At 39.1% G+C, this 24,560-nt stretch overlaps 1 protein-coding gene across 1 annotated transcript in view; it reads right to left on the bottom strand.

Moving 5' to 3' along the window:
• The window catches only part of lrpprc (leucine-rich pentatricopeptide repeat containing), a 113,335-nt gene that overhangs the window by 11,259 nt on the left and 77,516 nt on the right, over window positions 1-24,560 (bottom strand). Inside the window, exons 27-34 of the mRNA XM_067988772.1 lie at window positions 24,267-24,357; window positions 19,166-19,308; window positions 16,255-16,399; window positions 12,565-12,691; window positions 6,607-6,695; window positions 4,509-4,713; window positions 2,344-2,483; window positions 594-709 (exon numbers count right to left, since the gene is read on the bottom strand). Of these exons, the coding sequence (XP_067844873.1) occupies window positions 594-709; window positions 2,344-2,483; window positions 4,509-4,713; window positions 6,607-6,695; window positions 12,565-12,691; window positions 16,255-16,399; window positions 19,166-19,308; window positions 24,267-24,357 (1,056 nt within the window). The remainder of the gene's footprint in view (window positions 1-593; window positions 710-2,343; window positions 2,484-4,508; window positions 4,714-6,606; window positions 6,696-12,564; window positions 12,692-16,254; window positions 16,400-19,165; window positions 19,309-24,266; window positions 24,358-24,560) is intronic.

Genomic DNA, 24,560 nt, shown 5'->3' on the forward strand with positions numbered 1-24,560 from the left:
ATTTTTATTGTACTGGTTGCTAACTACAGGAGGATACAGCTATCTATCCTCTACAACAACCACAGGAATATTGTACGTTTTACCTTAATATTTAAAAATAGTCACGCTGCACATCAGAGCAAAATACACAATTGTCCAGCTGCCTAATCCTGAACATTCACTCAACTATATTGCACCTCAATGATGACAGCTGCACTGTTTGTTTTTATAAAGATGCACTAATAAATAAAGTTTCACCACCACACAAAAAGAAACCAAATAATTATTTAACGCATCTTTTATTTCATGGTTTTCTGGGGAATAAATTTGCTTCATTCAGCACTAAGTCCTGAGGACATAATTGGGGGAATCAAAAAGGAATTGCGCTCAACAATGAGGGAGCTGAGTTGAATACCCTGTTGAAACTGAAGCCCTCTAAGATAATAAACATCTATACTGATCGTTCTTCACAAGGTTGCGCACAGTAACTCCAAGTCAATGCTAGTAGCACTGACTGTTTAAATATTCATTTCAAAAAAGAAAAAAATAGGATGACAAAATGACTCTTAAATCATTCTTTCAAAAGGTACTAATGCAAATTTATTAGTGCATACCTGTAAAAGGAATTTGGCATCCTCCGTTCTGCCTGTATCCACATATTGTAGAAAGAGATCTGTCACAGGCCTGTACACTGCAAAATGGTTAGCTAATCGTTCGGCCATGGCACTCACTGCAATATATGAGGCAACAGACATCTTTTTTATATTTTTTTAAACGTAGCACAAGATTCTTCTATTTTGCTCCATTAGCATTTGACTACCATGGTTACTTTGTTAATTTTGTTGTAGAAGTTGATATTTGTGTTTCAGCTACCCAGAAATACTTAGCAGAGATTTTAGGTGGGAGAAGGAAGAGGATTTGGGGGGGTGGTGTAAAAGCCTCACTTTCTGTTTTGTTCAGGTGAATCTGCTGAAGCTGACTTTTGAGACAGCTGCTAGCTGAATTGTCCTCCTATCCAAGGAAGTTTGCGTAAGCATGTGAAGTAAACTTAGGGTGGGAGTGGGTGGAGGAGAGAATGCAATTTTGTTCTTCCTGGGTCGTTACAGGAGTTACTTAGAAGGTCACAGCTCTTCCTCATTGGCTTAGCCGGTTAAAACAATGAGTTCAGATGAGGGAGATGTCAGGTTTGATCTCTGGCCTGTGCTACATGTGGATTTCTGCCAGGTCAGGGCAATTAGTCTCAGCGCTCCTGAGCTAATGAGGAGAAATGTCTGGCCTGGGATACTGCTTCTTACTGCTAACCAACAACCCTGCTGGAAGCATGAGTGTGTGGACATTAAGATGACAAGATAGGGCTTGGCTTTGGTACCCTCAATTAAATAGCTTGGCCAGCACTCACTGTAAAGGGTCGCTCATGAAAAATGCACACTCAGGTAAGGCACTGGAGGGTGAAAGGTATCCGTGGAATCATACCCCCTCAGAACTTTGTAGGGTGAATGATACTCTCAACAAGGCATCAGTGAGTGAACACTACACATGAAACTATACCTATAAAGGCATCCGAGGGTGATCGGCACCTGTGGAATCACACCCCAGCAAAGAAACAATGACTGGGGTGAGGGGGGAGGGGGGGGCAGAAAATTGACTGAAAAAGGACAGAGAAAAATACCACTGATTACTGCTTTCACAATGACTATTGGGGTAAAGTTATTTCTCAAAGAGATAATCTTTTGTTTTAAGTTTCCAAAGCTTTGTAACTAACTGTCCAAGTTTGAACTGAATTAGCTATGATTTTTACTTTTCGCTTTCTCTGAAAGTAAATTTGTGGGGTCGGTGGTCAGGGAAAGTCATTACATTTGTACAGAGACAGACTGTAAAGAAAAAAATCAATATGGCAGATACTATGAAAGATCAATAAGTGACTGGAGCGGAGTCTAAAGCCAATTGTGGTGATCTGATAGAAAGCTTGCTTCTTAACTATATGGTCATAGTGGTGGTGCAAAGTCAACCAATTGCTACCTGTTAAACTCACTCAACACTGTTGCATTGAGTGTTGCCAGTTCTCAGCTAATGTGTCACTAGCTGCAGCACCATGTACTATCTGGTGCTCTATCTCAGGCAGATAAGACAAAGAGACCCAAACTATTGCAACTCCAGTTGCCCGACTGTGAAGTAGGATCCTACATGAATGGAGCTTCAGGACTCACGAGTAGAAAAGAAAAATATGGAGCAACAAAACAACAAAGATCTCAAATGTAACACTTGGTAAATCCCCTGTCCTCCCCATCCAAGTACAAGAAACAGCTGACACATAGCAAGCAGCATGCATAGTCAGATGAATATTTTGGACAGATTATAACTTACATTTGTCCACTGCTTCTTTAAAATTTTCCTCCAAAAGCTTTCGGAACACATAGGACATACTTGATGCTTGCTGTTGAGAACTATTTTCCCCTGGAATGTAGAGGGGCTCAATATATTCCACTGCTGTGTCAATATTATTACTGAAAGAAAAAAAAGACAATAAGGTTGTATTGAGCCTTAACGTACAATCTTAAAAGCACCTGCTGGACATAAAACAAAGAGGTAGAAAGCATCAATGTTTCATTTTTTTTCATAAATATTACAAAATGAGGAAACTACTGAAGTTTTGTTGTACAGCTGTTAGCGCAGTGAAGCAGAATTGATGAAACCAGAAAAAGAATTCACAGCTGAATACACACAATCAGCAGTAATCAGATGCATTACTGTAATGAACTATGACCTTGAAAAGTCTAAGTCACCGAGATGCACTTTAAAAAAAATTAAAACTTCTGTTAAATGACACGGACTGTTGTATGGTTATCTGCACACTCAATCACTCAGTTTACATGGCGCACTGAATTCTTAAACATGCAAATATTGCACTAAGGCATCATCTCTAAATAATTCAGGCTGAAAAGTCATAACAATCTTGATCATTCAATTAAATATTTATTAACATAGATACACATGTCTTTCTGCGAATGCCACTTATTTTGTAAGCTGCACGTAGGAGTTAACTTATTTTTCAAGATGCACTGTGAAAGGAGACATAAGCACACAGCTATACAAAAACAGCTTTATCTTTAGTGAAAGCAAGACTGGAAGTTGCAATACTGTCCATCAAGTACTTGCCATAAAGTGAAAAATAAAGAAATGGGCTGGATATCTGGCTTTGGCAGAAAGACTCGGGTAGTGGTACACAATCGTTCCTATGCCTGTAATCCTGAATTTCACAAATATGGAATGAGCTCAATGCAGCTCCACATTGCTGCGAAAATCAAAATCCTAACACCATGCCCTATTTTAATAAACCCCGGTGCAGCATTATACCACGAGAGGTCATGTCCATGAATTTCTTCCTATTTCACAGATAGGCTGTTATATCAGAGGACAAATGTGGATAAATGTAAATCATTCACAATGATAATAGTCAAACATGTCTGAAATCTCTCCATCAACACCATTTGTATTTAAAAATGTTTATATCTGCCCCAATTCCTATTTTAATTATTAGGCCAATATGTGGTATGAAGTATGTGGTGAACAGCCATAAGATACAATTTATATTCCACTCATACCACTGACGATGACTAGCTATTAAGCCAGCCCACTCGTGAGATACAAGTCGCATTCATTTTTTAAACGAGGTAAAGTTGAAACTGCAATGGAAATGATAATAAAACAGGAAACTAAAAGCTACAAAAATGCTGTAGTCTATTTGAAGCTGTACTGGAGAATCGAAGTGAGAAGAGGTTAAATGGTACAAATTATTTGGCACTATTCATGACTTTTTAAATTAAAATCTTGGCTGAAATTGCTTTTAATCTGTTATTTGCTTGTTTATATAGAGTATTTTTAAAAATCTGTGGTTAAGAAGACCTGCCTACAATAAATTAAAATGAAAGTTTACAACAATTAATTAACTTAAATGATTATTCCCATTCCCTATCCCAACACATTTTTAATTCCTCATTTGCCAGATTAGAAACACACAAATCCTTATTGAGCCAGGGTCAGAGTCTTCATACTGACCATTAGTGTTGCTGTGAATGAACATAGGATGATAATTTTCACTTTTCAGGAAACCAGCATATTTGGGGAAGAGGCAAGAAAGACAGCAAGAAACAGAATTACAAAATAAAACACCAGTTGTTTGTTAGTGCAAAAAATACATGTATACACTTTAAAAAAATTAATCCAAGTAATTATATATGTATGCACATATGTATGTTTGTGTGTTAAAAATGAAGCAATGTCTGGCAATCACGATTCTGTAGCTTTTAAGAAATATTTACAAAATTTTCATAAGAACACGAGTATTTTTCCTTTTTGAAAAAGTTGCAAATACCTCAAAAAAAAGGATAATCTTACATTTATGAAACGATATCTTAGGCAATGCTTGAAACTTAAGTTTATTTAAGCTTCTGAAATGATTAGAGTTAAAATGTTACTTGGAATTACAGTAATTCAGATATACACAATTTCTAACAAAAAGGTTTGCTTACTTCTTTATGTGAGCCAGGACTAAGTTGTTGATAAAAAGCATCCTCGACAAATTGATGGACCGTACCAGGTTTCCCATCAATTGTTCCACAGACTGAATTTTCTCTACATCTCCCTTCAAAGCCAAAGCTTGGACTAGCCGTGCAACAGCAAGCTGGCTGGGCACTTGATCAGCTTGCAACATCTCCGTCAGGGTAGTCACAGCATCTAAATGGAAATATTTAAACAAAAACAGTGAAAAGGATTCATAAAGCTAATTGGGGACCAATCAATATTTCTTCCAGAAGAATCTCACCAATCACTGCAATTGCATTTTTTTCCCCAATAGATGCAAGCACAGGTCAATAGTTTCACAGAAAATGTGTGTGTTTTGTCTGTTGTGTGACCAACTGGCAACAAAAATAATGGAAATTGAAAATAATTTAATCTTGTGATTTTAGTTACCACTTCTATGAAAATGGTGTCTCCAGTTAATCACTTCTGGTTTACAAGTAGATCTTTAGAATTTTTCCATTTTTATTGTCTCAGCCCTTTGGGGACCCTTTTCCTTCAAAAGAAAGTTTGTGCTCTGTTGGTGATGGGGAGTTGATGGCAGATATTGATGGCTGCAAAATGTTACAGTTTCAAATTTAGTGAACTTTAGTATAATGTGTAAAACTTTTGGTCATTGCAGTTATCAGTGGCACACTGTCACAAGGGACAGTTTGAGGAGCAAAATTTTCCAATTATCTTCTTTAAACATTCATTTTGACAGGATTTAAAAAAAATATATGCAACTAAATTACTTCAGATATTTTCCCCAAGTACAAGTCATTTTTTCAAAGCAAACAGACCAGAATGGCACAGGCTCAATGGGCCAAATAGCCTCCTTCTGCGCTGTGCTAGAACACATTGTATAACAGGAATAAACATGTTCATCACACTTTTAAAACCTGAAGATCTTATTATAGGGTTGCAGAAAAAAAAAGCTTCTGATTCTATGGGGGGGAAAAGATTTAATGGATTCAAGAATGGAAAGTGCCACAGCATAAAAAATTCATTGGTAAAGCTCATTCTTGCATATTTTGTCAGAAATGCACTGTATTATTAAAATAAAAATAACGTCATTGTCATCACTTTAAACAAAACATCTTCAATATAAACATGTGCTTATGTGCTGTAACTCTTCAAATACTATCCGACATGCCATTTTACAAAAATACACCTTCCGGCAATTCAATTATAACGAAATGTCTTTGAGAGCAATTAAACTTCACGCTTCCCATCTGCTGTAATTATAAAATTTAAGTATAAAAACTTATTAATGTACTGTTCAGAAAAAGAAACAGCATCGGGAAAAAGATTAAGATATCAGAGGCAATGTGATAGTGACTTGAATTCTTGCCTATAAAATCTTACCTCTTAGTTGCTTAAAAAGGAGTACAACTTAAAGGAACACAAGTTTAGAAGAAAGCAAACTACTCTATACAAAAACAAAGTCTCCTATTCTTGTACACTCCATGTTTGTTAGCAACAATATGCATTTATAATTGTTAAGATCAGCCTTTTCCGATAGCATGTCTTAGTATCCACATTTAATTTACTGTTTAAAAATAACTTTATTAATCAATACTTCAATGAAAATATTCATATATGCATGATTCTTCCTGACTTTTCCTGAGGAAAAGTTCTTAACTAATATTTTATTTTCAAAAAAATTTCATTAGTTGAAATTGCTTTACTGCAAGATTTTCTATTATTTTGTAACTATTTCAAGGTGAATTTGCTCATTCATCCATTTCTAAAATTCTTGAAAGCTTGTACTTTCACTCCCCCCCACCCCAGTAAGTCTGCAGCCCACTGTTTTAGCTAAGACAAAACCATTCTCTGTTAAATGGAATGGAAACTGGACTAAGTGGCCAAATGACAAGTACATTCATATTCAGCTTCAGTTGTATTATAGATGCATATATAGTAATTTATGTCTCTCAGCTACTACAAAAGACTCTTGATAAGCAGGTAATTTGCTAAATGGACTCCTTTATCACAGCGTACGAAAGGCGTTACATGAAAATCTGCAGAGGCATTAACATGATGTAAAGGTCATAATGTGTGACATACCTTTCAGATTATCCCGCCTAACTTGCGTTATGATGAGTAGGCTGTTGGCAGCGTCGTTCAGTGTAAAGCCCTTGATGCGGGTCTCAACTCTAAAGAAGCAGACATTTAGAAAGGAATTACTGACATGCTTCTGATATGATAATAAATGGTTGAGACTGAGGTGAAATTATAAAAACTACCATTCCAATGTTAAAAATTTTGCCACAAATGTCGACCTGTAGACAGCTTTTATGTTAGAACGTCAAATGATGAAATAGTGTTTTTTCTCTCCCTTTCTTTCTTTTTTTTGGTTCTGACAGCTGCCATAAGTGGTACCCTAGGCAGCACAGAGAGAGTAATGTTTAAGCAAGTGGTCTAGCTTCCAGAACATTATCTCTTAAACATAAAGATATTAGACATTGAAAAAGTCGCAGTTCAGAGTCTCAGACTGCAGGTGATTTTTTGGGGGGCGGAGGGGGGGGGGGTAGTGGTTTCTTGCTGCTCTGTTTGACTTACTGTGAAGTCTGAGCCACATACAATATCAACCACTGACAGTGAGTAACGACAGTTGTTTTGTGCATCTAAATAACCAAGACACATCGTTGGGAGGATATGTAGTTCATTCCAGAGCCTACATTTTGTGACAGAACCACAAGTACTTCTTTTAAATCAATCCCCATGACGCCACATGCAGCCATTAAGTGGCAACTTACATGCAAGAATCATTTGGGTTTTTGTATTGATTCTCTGGCTGTGAAATTTAGCAAATTACCCACAAAAAATAATGCATTATTTTTACGTAGCATTTAAAATCTTTTAGCTCACTGTGCAATCAAAGTGTACAATTGCTTTACAACAACATGGATCTGTGCATACTTGAAAATTCAACAACAAATAAAATCTCAGTCCATCTGTAACACAGCACTATCAGCTTGGCTTAGTTGGTGGTACTCTCACGAGTCAGAAGGTTGTGCGTTCAGGATAAAAGCTAGTGAAGTACTGAGGGACATCTGCAGGCCAATAGTGTTCTCTTTCAGATGAGACACTAAACCAAGATTTCAACGGCCCATTCGGGTGGATCAGATGAGACACTGAAGATTCTAAGAGGCTGCTGTCCTGGCCAACATATCACCAAAAATAGATTAATTGGTCAGTTATCTTTCTGTTTGTCTGTGGAACATTGCCGGTATGGCTTCTGTGTTTTCCCATATAACAATCATTGCATTTTAAAAGCAATTTATTGTCAGATGCATTTTGAGACATTACAACATGATAAGAAGCTATAGAAATGCACATATTATTTTAAATAGTTGACAATTATGCTCACAATTACATAGTCACTAATCTAGATAATGAAACTTTCTATAATACACCATTTAAAAATAACCTGGCACAACAGATTCAGTCATGCAATCCCAATACACCTTCAAATCATGCAAGTCAGTAATGGCATTTATTCCATATCACGCTGAACATAAGAACATTAGAAATAAGAGGAGTAGGCCACATGGCCTCTCGAGCCTGTTCTGCCATTCAATAAGATCATGGCTGATCTTCTACCTCAATTCCACTTTCTCACCCTATCCCAGATCCCTTGATTCCCTTAGTCTCCAAAAATCTATCAATCTCAGTTTTGAATATACTCAACGACTAAGTATCCACAGCCCTCTGGGGTAGAGAATTCCAAAGATTCACAACCCTCTGAGTGAAGAAATTCCTCCTCATCTCAGTCCGAAATGGCTGACCCCTTATCTTGAGACTATGACCCCTAGTTCTAGACTCTTCAAACAGCATCAGAAATGCATTCATATAAAATAGACCACACAACAGTAGCTTCTTCAATTCAAATTTATTGCATATAATGAATGAATTTTAAATTATGACCAAGGAAACTTGAGGCAGTAATCCAATCTCAGAGTTCAGATGATGCATTTGGATTACTTGACCTTTGCATCCAAGTCAACTGGAACATACCCACATTTACAGGAATTTCTATATTTTACTAAAAATGCCCCAGTTGGTCACAAGGAGGAAAAAGTTATGATAAAATCAAACGGATTTGGGTGCTCTACATTTTCTGGCCAGTTTCAAAATGCTTCCACTCTGAAGTTGCTTGTCAAATTACACCATGTCCACGTGATGATGTCATTCTTTGAGACATTTATTTTAAAAACACCATTTGGTGCAATTTGCTTTCATATTTGGGAAAGATCTTCACTTGAATGCATTCAGGAAATTAAAAAGGTGTGTAAAGTACATAGATGACTGAACTGGTTCAAAACCTTCATCGCCAGGCATGTCACCTGGAGCCACCTTGACTGTGAACAGTCTGCTTACCTTCATCCATTCTCTACCCCCCCCCCTCCCACCTCCCATTAGTCATTAGCCTACTGACAAGTGCAGGTTTAAGCCCTTGATAAGTGTATTGCAGGTACGAGGAAGTGCATGTGATACAGTGAACAGCAAAAACTCATTATAAAATGAGACTGCACTGCCACCATCTTTCTGCCCAAAGCATGAACACATACTGCTTCAGTAGTATCTGCTTGCTTCTCTGCAACCTAACCCAGAAGGCTTAGCCCACAACTTTCAGATTCAGAGGCAAGAGTGCTACCACTAAGCCAAGCTAACATAAACTATTTAGTCTTGGCTGAAATACAATAATGAAATTAGTGGCTGTATTTTTGCATTATTTGAGCTGTGCTGCTAAGAACCTGTACATTGCCAGGCTTCTTGTAATGCACTGTTTCGATCCTTCCAGATTAGTTTTGGTCTCTGGACCTCCTCCTTCTGGATCCCCTTCCATTGTTCAACCTGTCCATGTTTCTCTAAATCAGCTGCTCCTGGAGTGTTGCTCAGTGCTTTCATTTGCTCCCGTGTCCCTGGCTGGTCCTTCCAATTTTGTATAATGCCTCTAACAACAGATCTCCATGATCTGGCTCCTCCATTGCCTTGGAGACCATTGTGTCTATAGATCAATCAGCGACTCCGTCCCAGGAATATAAATGTCCTGGTCCCATTTACTCATGGATCTCTTCTGACACCAAAAAATCCAATTTACTTTACCCTTCTTGATCCTCACTCACCTTTTCTGGTGGAGCACTATTATTCAGTTTGGTTTTATTTTATTTCTCAATTAGTGATTACACTACAATATTAAGAACATATAGAGTATTGCAGGTTAGAATGTCCAACCGGCAACAATTTGAAGAAAAAGAACAGTTATGCTGATAAAAATCCAGCCAAGTAACACTGTCAAGCAGTCCACCTATTTTTTGCAAAATTTATTAGCAGGCAAGCAAGATTTTAATAAATGTAATCACACCAATAAAAATAGTACTTTGCTTACAGAGTAGGAGCTAGTTCTTTTTCTGACCAAAGGTTCAATCATGCAGACAACAGCATAATGGAATGATCCAGTACTGTAACAGAGAATGTTCTTCCTGGAACAGCTGGAAGATTTGGGTAATAGGGCTACAGTTAGTGAGCCCAATTCTAGTGGGAGTTTCACCAGCTCTGTGTTGAACTGGTTGGTGTAGTAGCTCATAACAGTGAAGTGTACTTACCTTGGAGGGAAAATCATCATTTCATCACTACATTTATATGACAAAATGAAACTGTCTTCTTGCACAGCTCCTATATCCAGAGAATTAAAAGAAGATATTTGCCTATCAGTTACTAAAATTAATGACAGCACGCTGCTTCATAGAAACAAGTTATTTTTTAAAAATCATTCCTCGTGCTGTGTTCCTGGTTTCAGCCAGTCTCTCTAAGGAGGTCTAAATCAGATTTGAAGCATGTTTTTTCCCTGCAATGGATGGAATGTAACAGGTTGGTTTTCCACTTCAGTTCTGCAGTGACTTTAAAAAAGTCAAGGAGTAAAAAAAAAGGATTATTTAAAATAGCTGTTCACATATACATTATTGTAGGCAAGCGTAACACCTTTTGTTCAAGAGATTCACGATTTGGACTCACACCTAAAGAATGGGCATTTTGGAGCTGTCCTTAGAATTGTGTTTAACCTTCAAGAGGGGAGAAAAGGCTTTTTTTAAGCTAAGGGATGCTGTTCAATGTACGTAATGCTCATCAGTTTACTTAGCAAACTTTCAAACCTACTTTTACCATTGTACCAGTACATTATATAATCACAAATTCAAGGCTCACAAATTGTGATAGACCTGCAAGCTATGCACATTTATTCCTATATTTTCTTGAATGTTTTCTTTCTACATGTTCATCATATGCAAACAGGTGGAATGTTTAATCAGTGAAGAAATACTACAATTGCATCCCTTGAAAACTGACATTTCTGTTCAATTCAGTAACGATGCCTTGTTACATTTCTGTGGTAACTAGTTAAATCTTGTTGTATCAGACTGCAACAACCCAGTTAAACAAACATCACAATGCTTTAATAGAACCGAAGTTTATAGCACAGAAGGAAGCCTTTTAGCCTAACATGTCTGTTTCATCTCAACTAAAGAAATCTAAAATGAATCCTATGGCCTAGCGCTCTCCCCATTGCTAACTTTACCTTTTCTTTTGCTTCAAACATTCATCCAATTTTCCCTTAAAAGATTCAATGGTTCTGCCTCTGCCACTCCCTGTACAAATCATTCCATGCTCAACCCTCTGTGTAAAGAAATTTCTCCTAGGCTCCCTCCTCTCCTTTGGTGATGATTTTAAATTGATGACCCTTCATCACTGACTCTCCAATCAGAGGAAATAATCTTTCCTTCGTCACCATCAAAATTCTTTGTAATTTTAAAAACCTTTATTCAATTTCTTGTTAGCCTTCTCTGCTCCAGTAGAAATAGGCTCAGTATCTCAAGTATTTCCTCAGAACTCTCATTTCCCATTCCTGGCTTCATCCGGGTAAATGTCTTTTCTACAGTAGTGCACTCAAAACTGCACACAGCACTCTAATTGTGGCCTAACCTGTGTTTTGAATACATTCATCATTATCTCTTTACTCTCTGTCTCTAGGTCCCTATCAATAAAACTCAACATTCTATTGGCCTGTTTATGGTTTTATCTACTGACATGTTCAGGGAATTATGTATTTAAACACCTAAGTGTCTCTGTTTATTCACACCCTTCATGTCTTTCCATTAAGTGTATATGCCCATTCCTTCTTTTTTCTTGTAAAATGTATTACCTCACACTTAGATCCTCAGTTTATTCCTCTGCCTGATAATCTGTATACAGATAATTTTTCCTCCTGGGAATTTCTACAGACATGGGAGTTTTTGACAAAAAAAATTGTCTTTCTGGACCAAAGCTTTCCTGTGTTAAACGCTATCCCAATTACTACCAGGTAAACACTGCATGACAACCTTGGAGAAATTAAAAACTTTAGATGACTAGAGAACTTTATCTTTAAAAAAGCAGAAAGCGTCAATCCATGCAAGAAAAAAAAGTGCATAATCCACACTGTACAGTCTTTCAATGGATGAGGATTACACAATTTATCAGAGGGCCATTTGAGCTGAACTTGAACAATCATCTCACTGCACTAAACTGAGCAGCGCTCCTTCACCGCAAGCGCATTATTTGACCTCAAGAATTCTGAAGATCAAAAGGGATTCGGGGTCATGTGAGAATTACTGTGATCAATCCCAAGAAAATCCTTCACACAGTACAGGGTTAAACTATCCTTCTCAGTCACTTTCAGCCTCCAGGGTTCAAATAATACAGCATCAGTCTCTGGATTTTCTTACTCTCAGACCCAATCCCCTTAATCCCTGCCTAAGCACCCATTGCTCAGTTGTGATTTCTCCTTTTCCATCTGTCAGTCTTAAATCAACAATTTGTACATGAGACAGTGTAATGCAGACAATAAAGGATTTACGTTTCACTATCTTCAAATCTTTGCCTACAATTAAAACGCTGAACTACTGTTAGAGCAATAATCTCCAGCAGTCACCCTAACATTTTTTCGCTCCACCTTCTCCCCTCCCCCCAATAAAAAAAACTTACTTGCTTTTGACATCCATGGCTTCCTCCAATAACCCATGACCCAGAAGAGTGTTCATGAAGCTTGAATAAGCAGCTGAGCTGAATACGAGACCCTTCTTTTCAGCTTCCAGGAAAACCTTATGGGCTTCTAATAAAAATGAAAAGAACTTCCATTAAAGTAGAATTATAATGAACACACGATTCTATTAAAGTTTGCAAGTCCCTAAAAACAAATGTCAAAGAAAATCTAATTTTCAACAGCTTTAAAGAAACCATTGGGGTTTCTTCAGTATTGAGGATTTAATTCTCATTTATGAATACTCTAACGGAGAACAGAAAAATCCATTACTTTTTAGTGAGTAAAATTAGCCATAGTGTTACAGTACTGTAAATGAATTTTAAAAAGTAAGCAGTGTGGATTTTGAACACCATCCTTTTGTTCCTGGGACTTTGGGCTTTTCTTTTTAATTCATTCATGGGATGTGGGCATCGCTAGCATTTATTGCCCATCCCTAACTGCCCTTGAGAAGGTGGTGGTGAGCTGCCTTCTTGAACCGCTGCAGACCTTGTGGCGAAGGTACCCCCACAGTGGTGTTAGGAAGGGAGTTCCAGGATTTTGACCCAGTGACGATGAAAGAACGGCGATATATTTCCAAGTCGGGATAGTGTGTGACTTGGAGGGGAACGTGCAGGTGGCGGTGTTCCCATGCGCCTGCTGCCCTTGGGGGTAAAGGTCGCGGGTTTGGGAGGTGCTGTCGAAGAAGCCTTGACAAGTTGCCTAACGCCCTCCAGAGACAATCCAAGTAATTCCTGCTTGAACGTACACAAATGTACTTTGGGTCTGATTGCGATGCCCCCCCCACCCCCTCACCATTTTCCATGTTCATACATTCTCTCTAATTGTCCTTACAAATCTAAATTTCATTTAAACACAATTTTGCACTCCCAGCACCTGTGTACTCTTTACATCAATCAGAAATTTCATCTAAATCTTTGCTAATGATCTATCACAGAAATTAACTGAAAACGACACAGTTCCGTTTTAGTGTGAGCACAATAGCCATTCTGGCATAAATAACTCCAATATTTGAAAATCTAGGCTCAGGTGTGGTGGGCAATATTTTTACAACGGTGTGATTGAATGAAGAATGGGAAGAGTGAGGTAAGAAACCTTTCATGTGAGCTAGAACAGCAGTTAGCTTATTTGTACACAGAGGGTTAGAAGAAAGAAAGAATCTGCATTTATAAAGCACCTCTCAGGACGTTTCAAACTGCTCCACAGGCAATGAAGTACTTTTGAAGTGTCACTGTTGTAATTTAGGGAACGTGGGAGTCAATTTGCGCACTGAAAGGTTTCATAAACAGCGATGAGATAATGATCAGGTAATTTGTTTTAGTGATGTTGGGTGAGGGATAATTATTGACCAGGACACCAAGAAAACTCTTCCGCTCTTCTTTGAATAGTACCATGAGATCTTTTACATCCACCTGAGAGGATGGGTCCTCGATTTAATACCTCCTCCGAAAGAAGGTACCTCCGACAGTGCAGCACTCCCTCAATACTGCACTGGAGTGTCAACCTAGATTATGTGCTCAAGTCCTGGAGTAGGGCTTGAACCAGACAAGTGGGTTGGAGGTAAATATACTCATTTTTGCGATCACAACCGCAACCCGGTTCCAACACGCCCACTTCCAAGTTTAACGTGAACGCATCTGGATGCGTGCGCGCAGCCGAATAGCAGATGTCGCATTCCCAATTAATGCCGGTGGACATGTCGTTAGCGGAGCAAATAATCTGTTGAAGTAGTTGCTGTAGGTTTTTTATTACTTAATGTTATTCACCTTTAAATTTAACCCCTCCAGGATGGCTTTCCCGGGACTTATAAATCTCGTTAGGTGAAAGGAGGTGAGAAGGTCGGTTCATCAGATAAGTGCGTTAATTGCACTGCTTGTGGGCCAGGAGGAGCAGGAGAGTTTTCTCCAGGCTCAATGAGCTTACCTGCCGCAATCAGCCAACCCCCCCACCCCGAATGTCCGATCCCCTCATAACCTCCGACTCTTCTGCTGACTCCTGACCTCCTATCTTCTCCACTCCCCCCCAATGTCCCCCAGGCATCAGACTCCCCCGATCTCCACCTCCGGCATCAGACCACTCCCCCCATCCCCTCCCCGATGTCTTCCTGGAATCAGACCACCCCCCCCCACCCTCCACGTCCTCCTGGCATCAGAACCCTCACCGATCTCTACCTCCAGCATCAGACCCCTGCCCCCGATCTCCTCCACGCACTCCCCCCTCACCTCGATATCCTCCAGGGCACACGATTTTCCCTCCCTCCTCTCCGATCGCCGGCTTTCCCGCCTGACAGCCAGTCAGCCTGTCAATTGGGCTGACTGTAGCACGGGAAACCCGGAAGCAAAAAGGATTGTCTTCAATTGAGTTGCTATTGCAAATTCCGATGGACTCACTTCACTTGAGTTTCCCATGCAAAAATCTACCCACTTGCTCTCTTCCCAGCTCTAGGTCAAAATCATTCTCCAGATCTCTACATTCATGAGGAATCGGTTGTACACCAGGGCCTAAATTTTAACCTGGAAGAACAAGCAGCTTGGAGGCGGGGGTGCAGTCAAAATTTTTAAAATCTAAAACCAGACCTCGACCCACCCACTTCTGGTTTTAATGGAGGCGGGACGAGGGGCGGGCGACCAACCTGCTCTTAGGACGTGAGACCGTCACTAAAAGCTTCCAAGGAGGCTGAGGGCCTCCATTTTTACAGCTTTTTTATTTTTAACCCCTGGGGGTCGGGATTCCCAGGGCTTCTGCTTCACGCATGTGAGAAGAGGCAAGAAACAGCAAGTAAGTGCCTTTATCACACTGCTTATGGGCCTGGAAGGGCATGAGTGCTTCCCCTAGGCCCAACAAGCCTACCTGCGGAGAACACCCTCCATGATCTCCGCCGCCGCCCCCCCCCCCCCACCCCACCACCTCCCGCCCGCCAGCCCAGCCCTCTTCCCGGCTCCATGTTAAAATTTAGATCCAGATCTCTGCATTCGTGAGGATCTGGTAGCGCACCACATCTCTTCATTGATGAGGAATTCAATGACATCCTAGATTTCTCCATTTGAGAAAAATCTAATCTCCATTCTCCTCCACAGCAACAATTAACAATAGTTTGTGAATAATTACTTAATCGCAGACTGGACAAAAAAGTATAAACTGTCAATGAGATTATAACAGCACATTCAAGTCAGAGGAGGGCCTGAACCAACAGAAAAACTAGTTCATTTTCTAAAATATGCTATGTATATGCACAATGGTGTGAATGATCAAACAGACAGGAACGTGCATCAGGACATGCTACATTTTGCTTCCACTGCGATTTTCTTCCTTTCTCTCTGGAAGGTAGTCAGATACTGGGGTAGTCTTTCTGATCACTCACCCAACTGACATTCCTAGTTCAGCACAGACCGACGAGCCTACGATTCTCCTGGCCTATATAGTTCAGTAGCATACAAGACATTGTCTTTTCCAATTTAGCCAACTTTTAAGATTAGTAAAATTTCCAATTAAGGAAGGCATTAGCTGGGAATATGCAGACATATGCTAACAGTCTGAACTTTCATTTTTGAGCTTTGCCTCTAGGTATAAAAATACGTTCAAATTTATTTTTAAATTGGAGATCAAAGAAAACATTTTTTTTAAACAAAGTGTACCTTCAATATTGTTCTTCTTGGAAAGTATGAGCAGTCTGTGTTGATAATCACTGGCAGAGTCAACAGGCAAATCGGTAGCACTTGCTCGTGTACTTTGATCGACAGCAGCAGATGAGGTAGATGTTACAGCATCCTCATACCATGTCTGAACAATAATTTAAAAAAAATTAGAACATGTCAGATTTGTGCAAAATAAAGAGCAACCACAGTAGACATATAAATTAAGTCAAATGAATGCATAGCCTTCATTTTTTCTTTTTCTATGGGTTAGGCACCCCCTCTTTTATTAAAGCCATGTTACTCTCTTGCTTTGAGTTTAATGGCACACACACTCCTAACTGACAGGTAGCGTGGATGCCTCCAACAATGCTGCTCAGAAACTGGCTGCTCACTGAATGAGAGCAGTCTAGGATGACAGCCATTCCAGCTTCTTCTCCCTCTGGGGAAATGCCTGGACTCCACTAGGCATCTCGTCACAGTGGCATGGCTCAGAAAAGTGCGAGAATGAACATGTCCTACCACTCCACAGCATCAGTTAAATCAATAATTATCTTCCAACCCGTAGCACAATAGCTGCCAGGAGTCGGACAAGATCATATTACTACTTTCCTTTTCACTGCACCATTTCACCAGCCCGAAGGTTAATATTGTCATACGGAGTAGTCAAATGAATTGGTCGCTCTTAACTTCACAAGATTAGCTCAGTTTGCTTTTAGTCAATTTTACCACCTACAGAACCTGTCCCATTACTGTCAGCAGGTACAATTTGAAACTGACAGACAAAAATTGACCGCCTACTTTACAAGATTGGGAAACACACATCTTCAGGCTGCTGACAATGGTGAAAAAACATTTCTACCTGTACACTGATCAGCTCTGTTTAGACATCTGGCCTCTTACAGTCAGGCCTAATGTTTAAAGGTATTTCCCCTAGCACCTATTGCCATGGGAGCTTTTAAGTACATCTGGCAAAGAAGGAAGAACAATGGTGTAATGATATAAAATAATTGAAACATGCATATTTAAATTATTCATATTTCAGAAGGGCCCATATGATAGCACTAGAACAATGGACAAGGCCTGTCAGATAGATTTCTTTTTCTCCCCCTGCTTCAAAACAAAGAAGTTCAATTTCAGCCTGCAACACTGTCACTTAGCACATGTGAGACAGAGATATATAATATAGCTCTTTCTTGGCAGATCTGTTTTAAACTAATCATAATAGTGGTGAAATAAAAACAGAAAATGCTGGAAATACACCATAATATTGGTGAGATTGCTTAAAAAGTTGCATCAAAAGTCAATTTTTGCAAATACTCTCTTCAACAAAAATCTTAAAACGTGTTTGCCTACATTAAAACCATCAGAAAATGAGAACAATAACATTGCAGAAGCTTATTCAAGCCATTTTGCTCAACTTCCCATTGATCCTCTGGGAATTTACCTTCAGTACAAAAGCTTCAAGGAATCATGGTACAATCAAAAATAGAGGAGTAAACATTTTTGCACATCTCCATACAAATTTTACTTCTAGCAATAAAATCAGATGTTATTTGCTACCCAACTGTGCCTGAGTGTTGTGACCAGCATCCAGGAAAGGAACCACAACTTTTACCAGTCCCCTTTTGAGTTCAGGAAAGAAGCCAGTTACTGCAGCATTCCTCCATCTAAACAAAATTGCCAGATGAATTCCTCATCATAGAATGGTTACAGCACAGAAGGAGGCCATTCGGCCCATCGAGTTCGTGTCAGCTCTCTGCAAGAGCAGTCCAGCTAATCCCACTCCCCCGTCCCTTCACTGTAGCCCCACAATTTTGTTTCTTTCAAGTATTTATCTAATTCCCTTTTGAAAGCCTCGATTGAATCTGCCTCCACCACCCCTTCAGACAGTGCATTCCAGATCATAACCACTCACTATGTTAAAAAGTTTTTCCTCATGTCGTCTTTGGTTCTTTTGTCAATCACCTTAAATCTATGTCCTCTGGTTCTCGATCCTTCTGCCAATGGGAACAGTTTCTCTATATCTACTCTGTCTAGGCCCCTTCATGATTTTGAATACCTCTATTAAATCTCCTTTCAACCTTCTCTGCTCTAAAGAGAGCAACCCCAGCTTCTCCAGTCTATCCACGTAACTGAAGTCCCTCATCCTACGTGTCCACCCATTCCACCAGCCTGCCTGTATCCTCTTGAAGTCTATAACTATCCTGCTTACTGTTCCATTTGTGTCATCTGCAAATTTTGAAATTGTGCCCTGAACACCTGAGTCCAAATCACTGAGGGGCTGAATGGCCTATTCTTGTTCCTATGTAAGTTTCCAGCAAATCTTTTCTGCTCCCTCTCTCTCCAAGACCTTCACATCCTTCCTAAAAAGTGCAATGCCCAGAATTGGACACAATACTACAGTTGTGGCCGATCCAGTGATTTATAAAGGTTCATCATAACCTCTTTGCTCTATGCCTCTACTTATAAAGCCCAGGATCCCGTTTTTTTTTAAGCGCTTTCTCAACCTGCCCTGCCAACTTCAACGACCTGTACACATATACCCCCAGGTCTCTCTATTCCTGTACCCCCTTTAGAATTGTACCCTTTAGTTTATATTGCCTCTCCTAGTTCTTCCTAGGAAAATGTATCACTTCACACTTCTCTGCATTAAATTTCATCTGCCACTTGTCCACCCATTCCACCAGCTTGCCTGTGTCCTCTTGAAGTCTATCACTATCCTTATTGTTCCATTTGTATTATCTGCAAATTTTGAAATTGTGCCCTGAACACCCGCGTCCAAGTCACTGAGGGGCTGAATGGCCTATTCTTGTTCCTATGTAAGTTTGTGAAATAATTGGTGGTGCATTAACTAGAAATTCCATAACAACTGTAAGAAATGCAATATTGTTGGTTAAAAAAAATTAGTTACCTCAGGAACTTCAAATGGAATCTCCTGACCATTGCTCTTAAGTATTTCAGCAAGTAATCGGAGTGTTCGCTCTCGGGGAATCACATTTTCCTCCTGCATTTTGGTCCACGCTGCTTCAGCTTTTCGCCAGTCATTATTTTCCTCTGTTTAAAATAAGAAGTTCATTTAAGAAGCAAGAAGGGTTAACAGGAAATAATTTCAGGGTCTCTGTGGGGTAGGGTGGGAGGAGAAGAAAAACAGAAAGGAGATGACCTCCAATTAGGTGTATTCCCAAGTACATTGAAAGGGAGGGATTCTTTTCCTCTGCCTTTAAAGTCCAGAATGTAGAGTCAGGCAGCCTAGGAGTAAATCATGTGCGATAGCTAAATCAACTTCCACATAATGCTGGTTTAAAGAAGTTATGTGAATATGAAATGAATGTAAAAAATGCTGCCAAATTTTAAAAACCAAACAGGATTATTTAAAACAAAACTTCTCCAATTGTGCCCCTGAGTCAATCGGGAGTGGACCAAGAAGTGTAATCAAGAAGCTTTGTCCATTGAAACTGATTTATTTAAGGTGCCAGCAAGTGGGGTACGTTGCTGAATGTAACATCAACTGGTTACTGTACAGCCAGCAACATGTGCTCTGCTTCCAGCACTTTAGACATTTAATTCTAATTTTCAACTGAAGCACATCTGACAATCGTCAGTGAGCTGAGCTTGGGTCGTTTAATGTAGAGCAACCAGCATATGGAAGCTTTGGATGCAGGGATCAGTTGGCAATAATGATCAAACTTATACTAGCCCAATTGATTATACCCAAAGTCAATATTACCTCCAGGATAAGACAGCAAAGTGGCCTTTTGTTGAAGCCTTTATTTGAAAACAAATCTATTTTCAAAAAACAAAGCTCATCACAAGGTGAATGGACTCTCAAGCAGGGTCTCTAATTTCTCAGCATTTGAGGCTAGACTAGAAACATGATAACCCTATCCCGTAATTCACAATTTTTGATAAGTAATAGGCTGATGGTAGAGTAGATGCTGACACCAAAGGATTACATTTCGGGCTTTGGTTTGGAAATGTCAAGAAAACAGCTGTCCTAAATTAGTAGGCCAAGGCCTTTCGGTTTGAACCCTTCGTTTTGTTTTAAAAAACCTCAACCAGCGTAAAATTGGTTAAAAACGGGATTCACCAGGAAAAGTAAATAGTAGCATGATGGATCTCTTGGTCACAATCATACAGTCAGTTTTATTTTTAGAAAATCAGATAGAGATCCTGATGATAATTTTGTTTTTTGAATTCTCATTCTCTGTACCTTTAGGTAATTTATCTGCATCCTCAACATAAACACACATCTCAAAATGTGGAGTTTTATTGGTTAAACCACATACGAGACTCAAGACAAAAATAATAGCATGTGGAATTAAGGAGGATGCAGTCATGGGAAGAGAGATGGTTGGAGGGCAGAAAGTAAAGGATATGGGTAAGAAGTTTCTTGGACTAGAAAGGTGTTCCACACGGGGCCTGTATATTTACTATGTATACTTGATCTGGACTTGGGAATTGAAGGAACAATATTGAAATCTGCTGATGATATCAAACTTTGGGGGAGATGGGCAGGGCAAATTGTGACTAGGATTGTGAAAGACTGCAGGAGGTAATAAGGTAGTCTAGCAAGATGGGCAGCTAGATAGCAGCTAAAGTTCAATGCAGAGAAATGTGAACTGATACATTTTGGAACTAAGAATAGGAAAAGGAAGCAACTTAAATATTAAGATTTTAAATGTAGGAGAGGACCTTGGAGTACAGATGCACTGGTCATAAATGTGGCAGCACAAGTAGATAAGGCCTTGGTTTTGTAGCTAGAGACATAGAATACAAAAGCAAGGAGGTAATGTCAAACTTGTACAAGATCTCAGTTAGACCACTTTTGGGCACCCCATTACGGGAAGGATATTTAAGCAATAGTAAAGGTGCAACGTAGATTCACTAAGATGTTACCAGGAATGAGGGGTTATAATTATGAAGAGAGACTTGAGAAGTTAGGACTTTTCTCACTAGAGTCAAGAAGGTTAAGGGGTGATCTGGTAGAAGTCTTCAAGATGATGAAGAGTCATAAGTGATACTGTTTCCACTGGTCAGCAAGATAGTAACAGTATTTAAGGTAATCCCAAAAAGAATTGAAGTGGAAGTTAGAAAAGTCCCTTTAAACAGAGGGTGGTTAAAATGTGGATTTCTCAGTGAAACCATCACTGAAGTAGAGACTGCAAATTTTTTTTAAAGGCAATTAGAAAAGTTGATTGAGGTAAAGGAATATTAAAGGGTATATAGGGAGCAAGCAGGAGAATGGGATTAGACTAGGTGGCTCAAGTCGAGAAAAATATTGGGACAGACTTGATGGACCAAATGGCCTGTTTCTGTGCTGTAAAAATGCTATGATTCTATGAAAATTGAGAACCCTAAAAATAAAAAATGTAAAATACAACAGATAAAAATATCTTCCTTTATAATTTTTAGGATGCTGAACCAATGCAATAAAATTCCCCTTTAAGAGTAAATTAGTACTGGTAAAGGCAAGATGTGTTTTCTTTTGGTACCCAGTGGCACCACTGAGTACTTCCATGATAAAAGCACATTGAAGGTTAAATGCAACAGACGCAGCCCCCCACACCATACACCATCTGTCAGCATTTTTGTGACATTTTAAGTTTCCATACCCTCTAACCTTTATAGTCTTCTGGAAAACAAATTAAAGGCAGCTTTGTACTGTTGGCTTATATCCATATGGATACAGATTGAGCCTGTAGAAATCTGTTTGTCTTTGGCCTCTTAACAGCCAGAGAAAAGGGACACTTTCCAACAGTCAAGTCTGGCTTTATACAACCTTAATTCTCAACACAATATGCCGTGACAGTTAATATTTTCTGAAATGTTATTACTTACACATCAAAAAACTTCCAGAACTCATTCAGCATCCACAACTCAAATCCATTGAAAATGGTGTACCCAGTGCCATGCAGAGTTGTTACTGGGTTTATTTAGCATACGAAAACACTAAATGAAAAATTATACTTAAGCCAATATATTTTATTACAAAAGGACGACTGACATACCTTGAATTATATCCCAGCAAGTGTCCTCTCCCACCCCCTCCCCATGCTCTTCCCCATTCCATCTCTTCTCCCCTCTCTGGAACATACTGGTGTCACTATTCCATTAGTGCAGCCTCTTCCATGCTTCAGCCCTGCTGTTGCACCTCCTGTGACCTTTAATTTTCTCTTCCCATCCACTCCTTCCCACAGGCCTCTAGCTTTCCTCTGGCCCTACTCTCAGTACCCCCTCCCCTAACCTTGCTCTACCTCCCCCCCTTGCTCACTGCAGTAGCTTCTACCCCCTCCTAACCCCGCTCTACACACTGCCCCCTTCCTCCCCGTCGCCTATTTTCGTCTTCATCATCGCAGTCATGCCTTGGTCTTGGTACAATTATCTTCCATCCTCTAACCCAACTTAACTTGATGACTGCACTTAATCTTAATTCCCCATGTGCAACACTATGGGAGACCAATTAGTAATGTATTAAAAATCTTGTTTTCCATTACAAATTCCTATGTGCATACTTGTAATGGAAACTGCTTATGTAATCTTGTTACACTGTAAAACTCATCAGGCTGTAATTACACTCTCGCCAGTGGTGGTGCTATCAAGCACCAGTTTTGCACCTCCCAGCTACTCAGTCTGTACTGCGCAGAAATTCCTATGCTCCAAACAACTGTGCTTCTCAAATTGCTGTACATTTTACTATTTAACGAGAAATAATATGAAACCAAAGTATTTCATAAAAATAAGGACCAAATGTTGGATATTAAAATGAGGACTGAATTATGCCTGAGTGATCATTCTTCATAAGTGAGCCTGGACGGTGAATATCAACCGGCTGTTCAACTACAGAGGAGGAGATGGGGATGAGGCAGAAATCAGAGCTGAGTTTTATCCAGATTCACAATTACACCTTTCACCAGTTAATGAATAGCAACCAGGAGCAAGAATCCTGGCTGATTTTCCCTACAACAGCTGAGTGTCAATCGCAGTGTCTTCATCTGAGCTCAGTTAACTTAGCTGAGACCAGAGATCAAATTGTATTTTTGTCAATATAGCACCCAAAGGCAGCCATTGCAGTGTCCGTTATAATTATCGGAACCCTTTTCATTCACTTATCTCTATTGTAAAATCTGGTGTACAAGTCTACATTTGATTATAATTTATAAAAACTATTATGCTCTGTATATGAAGTGTTAACATAACAGATTCTGTTCAATTTGTGACAAGTTTTCTGATTACTGACACTGGAGCCTAGGAAGAAACAAATTATATACAAAGGAAGCAGCAGTAAGTTTGACTCACTCACAGATGGAGAATGCTATCTAATTACAAACCATATTGAACTTTGAATAGGAAAATAGAAATCAGCCTCAGAAACTGCGAACAAATTGTTTACAAGGATCATTCTTACCAGTCTCCCAATGGAATATATACAGCATGAGGACCAGGATACAGTAATTGCAAAACTCATAGGTTGTGTGCAACATACACATACCCAGCACTTAGCATCATAAACTGACCTGCTGTAAGAGTCAGTAACAAGAATGATATTTTTAAAAAATCTATTCTAGATCATTGTTTCGGTTATAAAAAAGTTTAATTTTTTAAAACATAAATTGGAACATTCTGACTTTGGAATTTAATAGATTGGCGACTACTAGGTTAGTAAAAGGTCAGTAACAATCTGTCAATTCTCCTCTTCAGCCCTGCTCCCTTCAGCCAAGGGGGATAAAAAAAAAGCAGAAAGCATTAGATTTATAGTGGGCTGATACAATTGTCAGTTGTCAAAAAATACATTATTACACATTTTTTGCTCACTCTGATGCTGGAGAGCTTCAATGCTATAGTCAGTCGCATCTACTCTGAAGAAATAGGTCAAATGCGATCAGAAATTATGCAATGTGGTGCTTGAAGAGTTTTTAAAAATAATGTACTGTACTTCATTCACAGTATTATATATAAGAAAAAATCTCCAGTGGTCCTCAAGATCAATGACAATTTGAAAGAAGTTCACTCACTGAAAAGTTTCAGAAGATAGTAGTACATCTGATCCCTGTCACATTCAAATAGCTTTTGGGTCATTTCCACCATGTTCTCAAGTGCTTCAACCTGAAGCAAATAAAGAAAATATTTCAGAAATGATTGAAAATCAGGCACACAAAGTTCTTAATGGACACATTTTGTTAATATTGAAAGCTTTCCAAAACAATCTAATGAGAATTAAATTGCAAACATGGTGCATTATGTAGGATGTTTCTATCGAGATACATTTGGCACATTAAAAAAAATTCAAAAATCTGTTTACATTCAGC

The sequence above is a fragment of the Heptranchias perlo genome, chromosome 8, assembly GCF_035084215.1.
Source record: "Heptranchias perlo isolate sHepPer1 chromosome 8, sHepPer1.hap1, whole genome shotgun sequence".
NCBI classification, from domain to species: Eukaryota; Metazoa; Chordata; class Chondrichthyes; order Hexanchiformes; family Hexanchidae; genus Heptranchias; species Heptranchias perlo.